This window comes from Trachypithecus francoisi, unplaced genomic scaffold, assembly GCF_009764315.1.
Source record: "Trachypithecus francoisi isolate TF-2019V2 unplaced genomic scaffold, Tfra_2.0 Contig01440, whole genome shotgun sequence".
Taxonomy (NCBI): domain Eukaryota; kingdom Metazoa; phylum Chordata; class Mammalia; order Primates; family Cercopithecidae; genus Trachypithecus; species Trachypithecus francoisi.
Genome location: NW_022681431.1, coordinates 20,323,123 through 20,340,772, shown reverse-complemented (window position 1 = coordinate 20,340,772; position 17,650 = coordinate 20,323,123). Strand labels below are relative to the sequence as shown.

Here is a 17,650-nt window from a genome sequence, read left to right as displayed (position 1 = left end):
CATGAACTCCTGACCTCAGGTGATCCACCCGCCTCTTTGGCCTCCCAAAGTGATGGGATTACAGGCATGAGCCACTATGCCTGGCCAGACACATTGTCTTGATTCTGAGTTCAGCCAGAGGGAAAAGCTGAGTCTACAGACAGGTTTCTACATGCCTAGGCGTGCACAGGCTGATAGGCCACAGAACCTCAAGCCATGAACTCGGTAATTTTCCAAGTACCCAGCAGTAACATTTACCTTCTCGGTAGGAACGTGCTTCTATCCCACGCCATGAGGAATGACACAGATAATTTTTACAGAGCAATGGCCCACACAGGGTCAGAGACCAACCATGAAGCACAGAAGGAACCAAGACATAGAGAGTGAGAACCAACACAAACTGAAATTACCACACACAAATTATGAAACAGCAAGGCTTGCTCTGCTAAAAGAAACAAATAACAACCTGAAAAATATCTACAGGGACCATGAAAATATAAAATACAACACAGAAGATTTGAAAAGGTACCAAATAAAACTGCTAGGAATGGGGGGAGAAATAGTCCTTGAAATGAAAAATTTCATGGGTGGTCTTGGCAGCAGACTGCACATAGCCAAAGAGGCAATGAGTGAAGTGGAAGATAAGTCAAAAGAAACACAGCGGGAGAGTGAAACAAAATGACGGGAAATGTGACGGAGGTAAAAAGAACCGGTGATCAGAGACAGAAGGTCCAACATACTCTTAGTTAAAGTTCTAGACCAGGCATAATGGTTCACACCTATAATCCCAACACTGGGAGGCCATAGTAGAAGGATTGCTTGAGGTCAGGAGTTTGAGAGCAGCCTAGAAAACAGCAAGACTCTATCTTTAAATTATAGGAAAAAAAAATTCCAAAAAGCAGGAAGATAATGGGATACAGGAAATTTTTGAAGAGATATGGATGAGAATTTTCCTGAAAGCCAATTTGTATGTTTGACAAGCCCAATGATCCTGCATGGAATAAAGAAAAAGGAATGCATGAGAGTGAAACTGAAGGGGGAATGGGAATGGTGGGCAGGGTTAAATGCCATAACTTCAAAAAAATTTGCTGGAGAACAATTTTTTTTTTTTTAAGACTGGGTCTTTCTATGTCACCCTGGCTACAGTGCAGTGACATGATCATTGCTCACTGTACCCTCAAACTCCTGGGCTCAAGCAGTCCTCCCACCTCAGCCTCCCAAGCAGCTGAGACTACAGGTGTCTACCACCATACCCTGCTAATTTTTTTTTTTTTTTTGGGTAGTGGGGAGGGGAAGACAGTGTTTTCCTATGTTGCCCAGGCTGGTCTCAAACTCCTGAGCTCAAGCAATCCTCCTGCCTCGGCCTCCCAAAGTGCTGGGATTATAAGCATGAGTCACGACACCCAGCCATAGGACAAAATCTTCAAAGCCTCCAGGGAAGAAAGGCTGATCACCTTCAAAGGAATTAAGTTAGACTGACATTCCTAACTTCTTAACAGCTCCTGATTGATTAAAGTACCCTGATGAGACTAGCTGCATCTTGGTTTTAGACCAAACTGTATGCTTCATCTAATATCATAATTGCATGCTGACTAAGCCCTTTCTCTGAACTCTTTCTCAAGGTAATGGGAATAAAGAGGATGTAAATTTCTGAAAATAATTCTGAAACAGTCGGCAGCTTTTAACTTTATTACCCTATAATGTGGTGAAGCCACTGTACTAGAAATAATGGTGCTTGGCTTATAAGTTTTGTCTGTGTTAAAATCTTCCCACTAATCAATTAAAACACCTTCCTGGAGTTGAGCCACAGGCAAAGAGAAAAAAAAGTGAAAAAGTGGGATTGATTCTTTCCTGGAAATAAATGAACCTTCAGGTGATAGACTTAAACATATTTTTAGGCCATTCATGAAGCACCCAATGCTTGCTCAATATTTCTTCTTTTAGATTACGTTTTTGAGAAACAAAGCTTTTCTTTCATCTATTTCCCCTAAGATCTTTGATTTATACTTTACAGCCTATCAGCCAATGCTTAATTATTATTGTAATAATGACAGACAGCATTCTCTGTTTCTCTGTGTGGGACTCAGTGACTCTGATTTTAAAAGGCCATCAAAATGATTTATCATACACATTCACAAGGACGATCACAGCAGCTTAATCCACTTCACTTAAAAAGCAGTCTGCTGCTTGTCTAAGACAACACTCGTTTTATTGAGAGGAGAAGAGATACATTTGGGGATCTTAGTAATAGAGAGTTTAAGAGGTATCCTTTCAATGAATAGCTTGATGACAAATCACAGTTACTACAAATAAAAAATATGATATGGTGTCATAAATCAACTTAATATTATGATCCTTCTGTTAAGATGATCAACAGGATTGAAAAAGTACTTGATGAGTTTAGAGAAAGAGATACCTCTAGAAATGAAACAGAGCCTATATCCAAAATGGAAGTATCAGCTATAGAAGGTTAAGTATGGAGAAGAATCAAAACTGAATGTGAAGAACATAAACCACTGAGAAAAAAAAGATTCTCAAAGGCTCTGTTTAGCCTGTATTTTTCACTGCTTCATATCTTTCTGTTGCTCAGCAGAGGTTAAATCCCATAACTTCAACTGTATCACATACTCATGAGAAACGACTAAGTGAAAGGTATCTGAGAGATCACCATTCATAACCACTATGCAGTTTCTATTGAGAATTTCATAAAAGGCTTCTGCACTAGTAATTCACAAATATACTTACCATGTTCTATGTTTTCACTAAACAATTCACATACCTAAACAAATCTTCTAGATGTTAAGATAAATTAACACTACAATTTCAAACCCATCAAAAGTTATTCTATAGAAGATAAACTGTTTCCTACATAAAACCAATACGCTATTTGCCTAGACCTTATGTGACTATTATTCTTCAAACACCGTAGGCTTTCTAAAAACATATTCACTATGAAAGACTCTTAAGTGAGGGATGTCCAATCTTTTGGCTTCCCTGGACCACACTGGAAGAAGAAGAATTGTCTTGGGCCACATATAATATACACTAACACTAATGACAGTTGATGAACTGGAAGAAAAATCACAAAAAAGCTCATAATGTTTTAAGAAAGTTTACGAATTTATGTTGGGCCACATTCAAAGCTGTCCTAGGATGCATGAGGCCCATGGGCCATGGGTTAAACAAGCTTGGTCTAAGTGAAAACGTACCAGGAAGACATCACACCAAATCAGAGACCAGTGATCTAATAAAATGCTGATTTGAATCATAGTTTTCTTCTACTCCTAAAATTGTTATACCTTGTGTACATCAACCTTGTTAATTATCAGACAAGGAAATAAATCCAAGATGCTTTAAATGATTGCCCAAATCATATACATTTAGTCCTCCTCTGTCTTCTTGACTGCTGCCCAGAACAGTGACTTTCCATGCCAGTACATGATGTTATTTCACCAAGGTTCCTGATTCCCTCTCCTCCTAAGAGACAACCACTCATGATATACTTTTACAGGCTCACACACTTACCCACATACTCATACACAGGTACATACATGCACGCACACTCACACACTGAAACCAGGCTGTCATCCTTCGGCCCTCTCAGTCTGGCCCAGGCACGCTTCCTGGTTACAACCCAGAAGAGACTTTCAATCCATCACTGGCGAGCCAGGCACACGGGCTCATGCCTATAATCCCAGTACTTTGGGAGGCCAATGTGGAAGGATTGCTGGAGCCCAGGAGTTCTAGACAAGCTTGGGCAGCATAGCAAGTCCCCATCTCTACAAAATGAAAAAAAATTAACTGAGCATGGTGGTATATGCCTGTAGTCCCAGCTACTTAGGAGGTTAAGGTGGGAGGATCACTAGAGCCCAGGAGTCCCAGGGTACAGTGAGCTATGATCGCACTATTGCACTTCAGCCTGCGCGACCAAATGAGACCTGTCTCAAAATAAAATAAAATAAAATCCATGACTGGCTGGGAATCAGCAGTTGTCTGTACCCCCAGCTTTTTGGATGGGCTCCCAGTGAACTCTTTAGTCCCTTTCTAGCCACTCTTTAATTCTCTTGTTAATGGGGCCAGCTGGATATGAATTCGTAGACTTTAGGAGTCTCTACCACCCTCAAAGGATCTGTGTCTTCCTGAGGGCAAAGCTCCTCCCTGCTACAATCTACAGAGTGGCATTCTTCCCATAAATGGTTCCCAGAAATCTTTAGGACAGCCATGTGAGGCCCGGATCAGAACCATGATACTTTGGGTCTTCCTTTCTTTTAGGATGCCAAATCCTACAAATAAAGGACTAAATAATCTTATAAATGTAGGGAAAATAACTGCAGGTCTCATTCCCCCAAGCTCCTCCACCCACCGCCCCCTAAAAAACCCTAAATAAATAAATATAAATAAATCCCCTAATGCAAACTGAACTGCTGCCCTGGAAATTTAATAATGGACTAGGAGGCCTTTGACCCCTGGGTCTCTGGGTCAAAGATAATTCAGGTTGTTAGTGATAAACTGTCACTGCAATCAGTGACTGGTCAGTGGCTCACAGATGCAAGTGAGTGACTCAATGGTCTCAGAGCAGCTGTCAAGGGATAAGCACTGAGGACCCTTTTTTGCATGCACACCATTTACAGAGAGCCCACAAAGATCTCTTGCTTGTTTTCAGGGTCTCCTGCATAAAGGCATTGGTGCTAAAAAAAAGTTTAAGAGCACTGAGGCAGCTCATGACTATACTATACTAATTCACATTCACACACACACACCCATTACCCTCCTCTTCCATGTTATGACATTCGGACTACTTACTTTATGGTCATCTTGTCAGTCAAAATTATTGAAGCTACTTGGGTACAAGATACTGCAACAAGGAACAAAAAGATATAAAGATTCAGTTGATTTACAGCCTTCAAATTCCTATGAATCATAGGTACTCTAAGCTGTTCCTCAATGGCATAGAAATATATCTCTCTTATCTGAAAGCATAGTAACACCCAAAGTACTATACAAGTGAAGCTGAATTCATATACAGTGCCATCTTGAGACTGAAAGTATAGCATGAGAATAATTAAAATCCTTACCCTGAAATCTGGAGATCCAGGTTCTAGTGCTAGGATTGATGCCCTTGATGTTTGTACCTTGTGGTTTTCCTCATTTAAAAAGATGAGATTTGACCAGATGACCTCTAGGACAACCTTTTCAGTTCTAACACTCTATGATTTTTCTCAGGACTACTGTAGTTATATTTAAGACCTTACTTTTTAGGCACTACTAATATTGTTTAAGATTACTTTCACTACCTACCAGGAACAGTGGTTGTTTATTTATATAACAAACTCTAAACATAGCAAACATTAGGTTCCAGGCAATGGCCAAAGTAATTTACAAAGATTAACTTCTTAAACTGCAGCATCTTAATCCATTTATTAGTTGCTTCTATGTACTCAAAAGAAAATGTAACAAAATATTTTAATGGTAGCAAGAATCGTGGACTGAGAAAACCTCTAACTCTGATTCATTAGTCTGAATAATTAAGCACTGATTATGACTTACTGAGAGCTTCAAAATAAACAGTGCAAATTTCAACCACAAAAATAACAATTTAGGAACAAATCCATGCATCACTGATACTGGTGAACTGCACTCTTACTTTCTTATTAACTGATAGTAGCATAATAACTAAACTGCTACCCATCAACTCCTACAATTCAATGTTTTAAGCAAACTAGCCATACTTCCTCATTCAGTCAGTTACTGAATAAATTCTTAAGAACAAAGACTATGTTCTCAACACCGTGATGGCCCCTGATGATACGACAACATAAAAGACAGATACGACTTTGTGGCTTTTACATTCTAGAGATGTGAAATGCTAACCTCTGTATTTATGATCATTCAACCAAAAATTCTTCCGGCTGAGGACAATGTTTTTGTTTTTTTTTAAATTAAACTACATGAGTGCCAAAATAAAACGCTCAAAATAGAATTGAACTTGCTCTGACTTGGGTCTTGCAAACAAAAACAAAAAAAAAAAAAAGCAAAAACAAAAAAAGGACTCGGATAAATAAAATATTTAAAGTATATTTTCTGTATTACAGAAAATAAGGTGATAAAATGTAGAAAGTTACCAATTCATTTATGAACATTTAATGATGTACTTACAGCTTAACAGCTATGCATTTATACTAAGTCTTGGAAATACTATTTCATTTATATCTTATTTTATTTTATTTTGAGACAGGGTCTCACTCTGTCACCCAGGCTGGAGTGCGGTGTCACGATTCCAGCTCACTGCAACCTCCGAGGGCTCAAGTGATCCTCCCTCCTCAGCCTCCCAGGTAGCTGGGACTACAGGTACATCCCACCATGCCTGGCTAATTTTTTTTTCTTTTGTATTTTTTGTAGAGACAGGTTTTTGCCATGTCGCCCAGGCTGGTCTTGAACTCCTGAGCTCAAGTGATTCTCCCACCTCAGCCCCTCAAAGGGATAGGATTACAAGTATGAGGCACCATGCATGGTCTTGAAATACTATTTCAGGCAGCTAGTAATCACAAAAGTAATCCTTTAAAAGGAAAACCTGTCTGACCATTTAAAAAGGTAGCTCTAGTCAATTTAAAGTATAATAATGTATTGATACTTTCTGAAGCTAATTAAAAAGAAAACCTGTACCCATAAAAAGTATATAAGAACATTTTCAGGCAATCTGCAAATTTAGTACTTAGAACCACGCATATATATACCACATGCAATCATTTCTCATTTCTTATTTTTCAGAGTGACCAGGAAAAGAATGACTTCTTCCATGAAACTATCAGTCATTACTCAAAGAAGTAGCTTTTAGTTACAAATGTACCATAAAATACGACAATTATTAGAATGTCCATCATTGGCTTAATTTGTCAAGGGAGTTTTCAACAAAGAATTACTGTATTCATAATCAAAAACTAGATTCGTATAAGATCTGAGTAGTGATTTTTTTTTTTTTTTTTTTTACATTTTAGAGATGACATACTAGTACTAGCAAAACTTTGTGAATTTTCCAAAGGGTTATTTCTCCTTGTAAATTAATGTGAGAATTCCAAGACAATTTGGGTGGTCAATAAACTGTTCTTTTGATATGGTTGTAACTTTTTTTTTTTTTTTTTCTGAGACAAGTCTTACACTGTTACCTACACTGGAGTGCAGTGGTGTGACCATAATCCCTCACCACAGCCTCAACCTCCTGGGCTCAAGCGATCTTCCTGTCTCACCCTCCTTAATAGCTGGGACCACAGGAACATGCCACCATGCCTGGCTAATTTTTTCAATTTTTAGTAGAGATGAGGACTCCTGTGTTGCCCAGGCTGGTCTTGAATCCCTGAGTTCAAGAGATCTCCCACCTTGGTTTCCCAAAGTGTTGAGATTACAGGCATGAACCACACACTCAGCCACAGCTGTAATTTACATTGCTCAAGAGCAACAGGATTACTCAGCAACTATGCCACGCAGCTGTGGATGAAATGCAGGCACAAATCTCAAATGGGCATCCACATTAAGGTCAAGAGTAACTTTATGAAATCACATATCTAAAATGACAAGAAGAGCCTCAGGTCTTCCTTGGTTGCCTCTTTCACAGACTCCTGTGATATCAGAAGCACAGCCACTTTGCAGCTCTCCCAAACACACACATCTAAATGCAGGTCCCTGTTAGATGGTTGCCACCACCCTCTGGTTATAGAGTTTTATTCCCATACTGGTGCATTCAGGGCAGAGCAGCAGAACGATTGTGTCCTTCCTTTATCTATTTCATAAGGGAGAAGGAAACCAGCATACCTTAATGGAAAGTAAAGGGAGGCACTGAAACACGTCTTCACCTGACACAGCATAACCACATTCATCACATGTAGAAGTGGGGTTTTCACTAGGCTTTTTAAGTTTAGTGAAAACCAAATGCATATTTATTCTGTACTCAGCAGCATATTGCAAGTAATCACATTTCCTCGCGCCATGCACAGTCCAATGCAGAGGCTCTTTCAGTCAAGGAGGCTTTGTGTGGATTCAGTCTGAGAGGGCGATGACTCTGCAGAGGCCACAGGGACCATACTCTATGCTCTCCCTTAGCTTCTGTTGATGCTTCGAGAATGATAGTGGTCTTTGTCTTTTCTGCCTTTTTTAAGCGGATTGCTGTCCTTTGGGATGGGGCATAAATAATATGTACAACATTTAAAACTCCACTGTTCCTTTCTAAATATCAAAATATAATAAGTAACTCTTTCTATTGACATTTCTCCTTCCTGTCAGGCTGAGGGTACTTGGGAACACACAATATCCCCAACATGTTTGAAAAAAAGAGAAGAAAAACCCTCAAGACATCAGTCTATCATTTCTATTCAATTTAATATATGGAAAATCATGTATTTCATTTTCCATTCAACTCAGTATTTAAATTATTGGTTTCTTCCTGACAAACCCACCCACTCATTTCCATAATGTCTATAAGTACTACTCTTTCCAAAATGGATAATGCATGAGCAATCCCCCGGGAAGGTTCCAACTGTACAGCAAGGTGACCTCACTAAAACAAATTATAATCATAATCTATTCTCTGCATTTCATCTAATCCTTCTGGGGACAATATGCCAGCCTTCAATATTTTTCCCAGAAATAGATGACAATAAGTTTCAATATGACTGCTATTATAACTGTTTCTAAAGATCTACCTTCTCATGGGCTTCAAGACAGACCGGCCCCCCACCCCCATTTTTAAACAATTGAAACTACAGAACGGAAAAGGAATACTATAATTTTAAACAATAAAATGTTGTGCATAATCCCAGTACTGTACTTCCATTTCACCCTGTTGGCAGAAAAGAGATAAAGTACCAAAACATATAAAAACAGGTTTGATACGTACACACAAAAATAATGCCTACTTGCTGGGTATGGTGACTCAAGCCTGTAATCCCAGCACTTTGGGAGGCCAAGGCAGGCAGATCACGAGGTCAGGAGATCGAGACCATCCTGGCTAACACGGTGAAACCCCGTCTCTACTAAAAACACAAAAAAAATTAGCCAGGCATGGTGGTGGGTGCCTGCAGTCCCAGCTACTTGGGAGGCTGAGACAGGAGAATCGCATGAACCCAGGAAGGGGAGCTTGCAGTGAGCTGAGATCGCGCCACTGCACTCCAGCCTGGGCAACAGAGCAAGACTCAGTCTCAAAAACCAAAAGCAAAAAACAAAAACCAATGCCTAGTTGATACACAAATGAAAAATTGTGTTAATTAATTTCCTATTATTTGTTCTGAAAAAATATCATTGCAAACTGGAATTCTGACATCTCCTTGTAAAGGCTAGTTTTAGATTCCCTGTAGGATAGCTAAAGAGACTGTACTTTAAATATGTAATGTAAGTCTCTAAAATTGGGAGATTATATGTAACAAAGGGATGAGTTATATACAGTTTTAAAAACTGGCTATATTGAAATTTGAACTTTATTTATAAAATGGGCCATGTAATAATGAGAGGCATTTTCACCTGATGATAAAAGTCACACATTAAAACTACTAAAAAGCTTGCATTGATATAGTACTGTGAAAGTGAGTAAAAGGTTTTCTTTTTCTTTTTTCATATTACTCCATAACTAAAGCCAGGATTATTCAGCAGTCTTCCATATTTCCTACTCATTGCTCTGTAATCTCTCTGTAGAAATAATAGTGGTTAAGATAAGGTGCAATAACTATTTGCTAATAGGTCAAATAAAAATGAGTCATATTTTATGATAGAAACTTACTACTTTTCTCGCCAAGGGAAAATGCTAGTTGCTCTGTCATTCTAATTTTATGCTAAATTCATTTAATATGGACGTCATTTGAGCTGATTTATTGGTTGCAAAAAATGTTACTGCTTCAGTTATCCCTAGCTCAGATTTCTTTTATGTATTACTTCAATCCTACTTATTATCAAAAACTATATAATTTTTTCAAAGTTGTCATTATTATTTTAAAGAATATGTAAAGAATAAGTAAAGTCAAATTACTTTTTCAAAGTCCAAATATTAAACTATATGACATGGACAATATTCAGCCAGGTATGACCTACAAAATTGGCAATTTCATATGGTTCAATCTAATAAAACATTCCATGACTCTCATACCACTGAAACTAAAACTACAGCTGCCCAGCGAAAGCACTGCCTGCCTATCGAAGCTGTGGAATGAAAAGTTTGGGGCACTATGGAAGAGCAAAGGCTATTCCCATCGATGATAGATTTCTTGGAGCAAGAAACAATGGGAACAATATTACACTTTAAAAAGGGAAAGGGAGTAATACACTGAGAGTAACTCAGTATGCCTCAGTAATATACTAAGAGTAACTCAGTATGTCAAAGACAACAAGTACAGGGTGGAATTAACAGGTAAACCATAAATACAAGGGCTATGTGACCATATTAAAATATCAGCCCATGATCCACAAGAATTAGTCACACAAACCTGTGTTCAAAAATGTGCACTCAATCAAAGTGGGGCTCCTAAACAATGTGTTGCCCTGGGTTAAGGAAACAGAGTGATAGGAAGAGATGAAAACAAATGTGTTAATAAGGATCTGTTGTCTAATTTTGACGCTTCCACATATAGCTTTCCAATGCCAGAGGGAAACTCTTAAATAGCACTAGATCTCTTTGTGGGTACCATGTGCACTTCAGTGGGAGGGAGCTGTTGTAAGGGGTGATTGGAAGCTATTTAAAGATGCTTGATTCCCTTGGGGGAAAGTCCTAGAGGGAATTAATCTGACAGATGTCCCCTTGCAAGCTGACCACTGCATCAACATCATCAGAATGATGTTTTAGAATATTCTAATTTAGAATTCTTAATGAATTAGGGCTATGTGGTCCAGCTGGAAAACAAACTCCAGCTGAGGCAGCTAACATGTATGGAATTGGGACTCTATTCTTCCAGTAGATTGCCCAGAATACTGCAGTAATTAAAAAAAAAAAAAAAAAAGAGTGAGAGAGAGAGAAAAGAAGTTAGTCTTTGGGGAATAGCAGTGTGATGCTCCTGGAGCACCCTCTGGAGGCCAGAAAAAGGTGACACCGGGCACAGGAAGAATGAAGAGAATTGTGATCATCTCTGCCTTGTGCAGAGGCAGAACTCCACAGAGCTCACTTGACTTGGACTGAAAAATGCACTTCATCAGTCATAATCAGGGCAACATAAGAAAGTGCATATCGAATTTCTAGTTTAAAAATGCAAAAGAAATCGAATGTGTTAACGATATTCTCAAATAATTTTATTTCCGAATTTAAAAAATTAACATATTTTCTGCCTACATTCTGAATTCTTCTGGGAATCTACTGCAGAGGCTTTAAAAAATATTTAGAAGAAAGAGATGAGAGCATGGAATATTTTCCTTAATAAAATGTACTTTTGTAAACAGGGTTATATACAGTGAATTATGAGTGAATTGTTGAAAAGTAGCCAGCTTTATGCTTACTAAAACTAAATATAAATTAAGTTGTCCATTTCTTCTTTTTTCCTAACACCTCACTTTTTCTAAAGCAACAAACACTGACATCTATTGGTATTTTGGTAGCTCGCTATTTTTAAATCTATTAAAACATATGCAAGGACGTACACAAGTGCAGTCATGCACAAAATTAGGAGGAATCCAAAACATTCGTTCCTTTAAGAAAACTTCATTTTATGTACCTTAGTGGCATAGTTTTTATCTGGGTAAAATAAATCCATTTTCAAGCTAATACCATCTGATTTAATATTTTGTTTTTTCTATTTGTCAAGAGGGGGAGCTCCAGGGCTAACTAAACTGCCAGAAGTTCATTCATTTGCATCTCTGAGCAAATAAAATTACTCACTCAAAATACTGGCACTTGGTTTGTTTTCATCTATCACAACAGAACATGATAAACTATCAGGACTGTTCAAATCGAATTTAACTTGTTACTCTGAGAATGCTAACAGAATGTTGGTTTGGTAAGAATCTATCACACTTTCAGAACTTTAAACACTATAGCCATTCTAGAAAGGCTGAGGAGGAAATAAAAAGCTAGAAACGTGGATTTAATATATTCCTTATTTTGTTTATATTTAGAAACACCTGCACTCAATTCTATGAACATTGCTGGCAATATACTGTTATGCTTGAAAAAAAGATAGTGAGGGGAAGGTTGGTGAACACTTTTGTTTTTCAATTGCTGCAATTTATATGAGTCCCAAAAGAGAAGATTATGTATTCTATACAATAAAGTGGGGTTTAAGCATCAACTCTTAAGTGTTGCCAGAAAAAAGAGTCATGTTTCAAAATCTTCTCATAGCTTGAAACCTCAACATTTTTCTGCCAGAGATAAAATTATGTTGCACCTCACTCTACTTTCAATATTTAGATTGAGTTCAGTACTGTTTTCATAATATATATATGCAGTTATGGAATTTGACACTCTTATCCACTTTTCTCTAGTTTTACAGGTAGTACATATTAATATTTATACCCAGTGTAATCTGAGGTCAGCTTGGGATATTTTTTACCATAAAAGGTAAATTTTGGAAAGTATATCAAATATCTTTGCAAAGACACAGATAATTCACTTTTTAAGTAGTTTTATAAAGACATCTAATATTACTGGGCACTTATTACACGTTGGTTGATGTTCAGAGTGCTTTTCATGGATTATTTCCTTTAAGCTTCATGAAACCCTCATGATAATAATAATACTATTATTATCCCCATATTACAGAAAAGGGAAATTTAGGCACAGAAAGATTAAGTAACCTTCCCATGACTACATATTTAAGAACAGCCTAATTAGGATTTAAACCCAGGCAATCTGGCTGAAGAGTTAAAGACTAGGCCATCTGGCATCTTGCTGCCTAATAGCGAGGAATTTTCTTATTTTCGAAAGGACAGATGACAAAATACACAATATACATCTGTTTTACTGCCAGGAACATGGTAAGAATTCAATAAACAGCAGTTCCCTCATTTATAAACATAAAAGTGTCCAGCACAATGCCTGGCATGTAGTAGGTATTCAGTGTTCACATGTTTGTCTAATATTTTTTGGTTTTATATATATATTTTTTTCTCCTTTTTCATTAGTGTTATCTGACCATTTCATGGGTGTGAGAAGTATTCATGTTTGAGAATATGACTTTCTTCCACTCTTACTGCTATTTTAATGCTGCAAAATAAGTCCTATTTCATTCTGTGAATAATCTTTAATGTTTTTAATAATTACATAGGCTAGGTGGTTACAAGTAACCAGCTTGAAACAGATCACTGGACATTCCTCTTGTTCTGTAAACACAGGCTGCCCTGTTAGGGTCACGGCACTTTATACCCAAGAATGTTTACAAGCACTTCGGCCTGCAGAGCCACTTAGTGAGGGAAACAGGTGGGTGATGTCATTGGGGAAACTCACAGCCTGCTTCTACCCATTTGGGATACTAGGTTTCTCAATGTTTCCATCACCTATACTCACAAATGCCCCTCCTACCAGGAGTGAAGGGAGACAGGATAGTTCTAGAATCCGGCTAGGCATGATAGCGAATTTTTTCCAGGTTATTTAAGAGGAGAAAATTAAAAAGACAGAATTCCGTGCAGAGGTGCAGAGTAAGAACATGTCAACAAATAGAGAATCATAAAGGAAGCTTAGAGTCAAATACCAATTGGCCAAAAATTCAAAAAAACAACAACAACAAAAAAAACGGCCAAGTGCAGTGGCTCATGTCTGTAATCCCAGCACTTTGGGAGGCCGAGGCGGGTAGATCACGAGGTCAGGAGATCGACACCATCCTAGCCAACAGGGTGAAACCCTGTCTCTACTAAAAATACAAAAATTAGCTGGGCATGGTGGCGCACACCTGTAGTCCCAGCTATTCAAGAGTCTGAGGCAGGGGAATCACTTGAACCCGGGAGGCGGAGGTTACAGTGAGCCAAGATCGCACCACTCCACTCCAGCCTGGTGACGGAGTGAGACTACGATGAAAAAAAAAAAAAAAAAAAAAAGCTCTGATTTTTGTAATTCAGGCTTCAAGAGAAAAAGTCTGTTGAGCTGAATCAGTATGAAGAGACTGGATATGGGAGGTCCAGCATCAAGGAGGCCCAGGCTGCTACAGGGCCCTTGGTACACGAATCAGTGAAACAGTACCCAAGACCATTCTTAGCTTGCTTTTTCTGAGCAAAGAAAAGGAATCAATGACTCCAAGGGCTTGGGACCTATTAGAGCTATTATTATGGAATAAATAATTCTGCTGAACATCTGCAGCCCCAATAGTGTGTAATTCAACATTTAGTTAATTGTACAAAAATGCGGATGCTCTGAAATAGCCATGTATGTATTACATGTCAGTCACTCATGCCATATGAAAGTTAAAGAAGCCTTTTCCCCCTGAAAATTTCCCTCCAACAGATGTGTTTATGCCTATGTGTATAATATAGCACACAGCGGGGCTGAGTGGCTGAGAGCCCACCCCATTCTCTCTCCCCTGACTGTCATGAGGCAATGTTAAAACAGCCAAAGAGAGGCTTGGCTATTACATACATATCATCAAGGACAGACAGTTGCAGTGGCTGTTTTAAGAAGCGGGTGAAACGTGGAACTGACAGACACTAAGATGGGAGCAATACAAGAGACACTTGTCCTCATAAGTCCTAATTTGGGCTAGCGTGGCAAGTGTGAATACTAGAGTTATGGCATCTAGAGGTCGTTCCTTTGAGGATGCCTGAAACCTAGAGTGTGGGGTTTTCTCACAAACCATTATGGTCATCAGGTATGAATTCTCCTAAGACAAGGAAAACTACACTGGCACTTACCATTGTAAGGAAAATGACAACGAAGGAAAGAAACACTGATTCTGAAGCATTGTTTGTAATGCCATGTGCTTCTATATAAAGCTGGTTTCAAGTTGTTGACCATTAAAGATGCTTTGAAGGGGGTAAAAAGTCCCTCCCCCAAAAAGATTATAATCTGGTGGAAAACAGACAAATATACTAAAAACTAACCTACAGCCAAAGTCACTCCAATTTTTCAGGGAAGACAGTTAAGCAAATGTCACTTAAAGATACTGACTTAGCTGGTTTAGAGGGAATCACTGCTGTGCCTCTGGAAAGCAAATTAGAGCCACCAAGGAAGCTCTGGTGCTCTGTGTCAAGAGACAGCATAGCTAATCACAAGACAGCTGCCTACCTAGTAGATAAGATCTGGTGGGCACAGAAATGCCTGCCTCCTAAATCCCTCCCCCACTGAACTTGTCAAGTTTCTGTGTTATGGTGCTGCTGCTAGGAGCCCCTGACAAAATGCATACCTATTACTTGTAAAGGATGCTACTTCAGACCACTGGCCCCTCCTTAATTCATTAGACCATCTACAGAGGACCACAGAAAGTTCTGAAGGCAATGAGCAGGGAGACAGGAGGAGAACACAACCACAAACAGTGATAAGAGCCCGCAAAATAACTCTTTACAACGATTTGAGCTAGGTCTGAAATCTCTGTAATTTAGTATGATGACCTTAGAAAGGACAGTACACAAAGTCACACAGGGAGGTAACTAATCCAGCTCCCCAATTTCATATCTTGTTAAATAAAATGCTATGGTCTCTCCCCAAAATATACGGTAAAAATAAGCAAAAATTCAATACACCCTCATGAGGGGCAATGATCAGTAATTGAAGTGAATACGATCAGCAGTATCTTATTAAAGAAGCAAGCACAAGAATGGCCAGTGGTGAAACAATTACTCCCTGTTCAATTTCTGTTTGCTCAAAACTCTGCTGAAGGTTTCTGCCAATAACCCAGGTTCTGAAATGCTATCAGTGATACCAGTAAGAGGACCAAGCAAATGTAGTTTTCTTCCAGCAAGGGACAAATACTTCTACGGCATTACCGTAGCCACAGTATTATCAAGTACTATTTAATTAATTCTTCAGAAGTACTTCATGAAATGTGCGTTGGGAGCATGCTCAAAGCGATTTAAGGCATCCAGATCAATTAATAATTGGGAATTGCAGAGGCAAAAAATAAATAAATTCTCTCCCATCTCCTTCCTCCCCTCTTTTATCAGCTACCAATCACTCATAAACAAGTATTTATTCGACATGCCCCTTTTGTCCAAGGTAATGTCTAAAGCATCAGCGCTCCCTAGGGACATCTAAGGTAAAGCTTTCATCCATGCTCGTGTTCTGATGATGAAATACAAGATTTGTTTCTACATAGCTTCAATTGCCAACTGGGTTCAAAAATTCAGATAAACGGTTGCTTTCTGACATCTCTTGGGAAAGTAAATGAACCGTATTTATCACAGAGGTCTTGAAAAATAGAACTGTTAAGCCAAAAGTTTGTAGAACTTGTTTGGCGCAGAGCTGATTCCTGGCACTGGACTAGATTTCATCTGCTTCGCTGACTTTTAGGAATCCCTGAGCTGCTCTGAGTCTCCATAGCGCAGGACTGAATCAAGCCGAACCAGCGCGCACTCTACATCGCTTGCCCTCTGCCCCAAAACGCCGAAGCTAATTTCCCACGCGGCCCCTTCCTCGACCACCCACTTCTGCGCTGCGAGGCACACCGAGGGGACGCGCTGTCCCTCCAGGAGGCCCGTTCCAGCGATTCCCGCTAGAGGGCACACGGCCCCCGTGAAAAGCGCTTCTGGCGCGGAGCACGCGCGCACGCAGCCTCGACTCCTATACCCCAGGTCTCACTCCCGGGCTGGGCTCCCCCCTAAGGCGCTGGGGAGGGGCCGTGCCAAGGAGCGCAGAGCTCCCGGAACCCTGGGAGGGTGCGGCTGGGACCGCTGTCCCTTGCCCTGCGCTCTGGGCGTTGGCGCCCGGTAGGACTCGGCGCCCAGGTGAGCGGCGGCCCCGAGGAGGGGAAGCACCGCGCGACTCCACGGGCGCTCAGAGCACAGGGCGAAGCGGACGGGTAAGGTAGAGGGGAGGGAGAGGCCACCGCATCCGAGGAGGAGGAGGAGTAAGAGGACGATCGCGGGGCCCGGGCCGCGCTGCGCACCCACCTGGGCTCTGGCTGCCCGCCGCGGACTCGGGCTTCTTGCCGGAGCCTCGCTCCTTCTTCTTGCCCTTCCCTTTGCCTCTGCCTTCTTTGCGCTCGGACATCTCGCCGGAGACGGAACGCTCTACGCGGACGGCTCTCGGCGCAGGCGAGTTTGGTCCAAGGGCTCGGATTGGGTTTGGGAAAAGTTTGTCCCTCCAAGGGGAGAGCGAACAGCCGGGCTGAGGCGCTCGCGCTGCGCGGGGGCGTCTCCCGTCGCCTGCAGAGAGCGCGGCGCGGACGCTGCGGGCGGTCCCGGCCACCTGGAACGGGCGCTCGCCCTGGCTCTCGGGGCTGCTCCTGTCGCCCAGGGAAATCGTCGCTGGGTCCCGCCGCTGGCAGCTAGCGTCCTGGCCTCTGCCCAGCGCCCTCGCAGCCCGATCGGGGAGAGGCTGTCACCGTCCCGCTCGCGCTCCCATCGTCCGGGCAGCAGCCGCCGCTCAGCTCTTGGCCTCCGCGCGAGCCCGGAGTTCCAACAAGTTTCGGGGAACTCCTCGCCGGCTCTTTTTCAATTGCCCCGCAGCCACCCACCTCCCGCCCGCAGGTTGGAGGCAGGCGCCTCCTTCGCACCCTCCCCTGGCCTCGCCCCCTCCCTCTTCCCCACCACACCCCCACCCCGAGGCGCGGACACGCCACCGGGAGGA

At 40.9% G+C, this 17,650-nt stretch overlaps 1 protein-coding gene across 11 annotated transcripts in view; it reads right to left on the bottom strand.

The window, feature by feature from the left end:
- NRG1 (neuregulin 1) overlaps positions 1-17,650 on the bottom strand; it is a 1,143,721-nt gene that overhangs the window by 204,781 nt on the left and 921,290 nt on the right. For 6 of the 11 annotated variants that reach the window (XM_033230584.1, XM_033230555.1, XM_033230547.1 and 3 more), the window contains exon 1: positions 16,972-17,588. The exons of the other annotated variants lie outside the window; for them this stretch is intronic. In XM_033230584.1, the coding sequence (XP_033086475.1) occupies positions 16,972-17,071 (100 nt within the window). In that variant the 5' untranslated portion in view covers positions 17,072-17,588. Of the gene's footprint in view, positions 1-16,971; positions 17,589-17,650 lie in introns of those variants that run through there. 11 annotated transcript variants of the gene reach the window in all.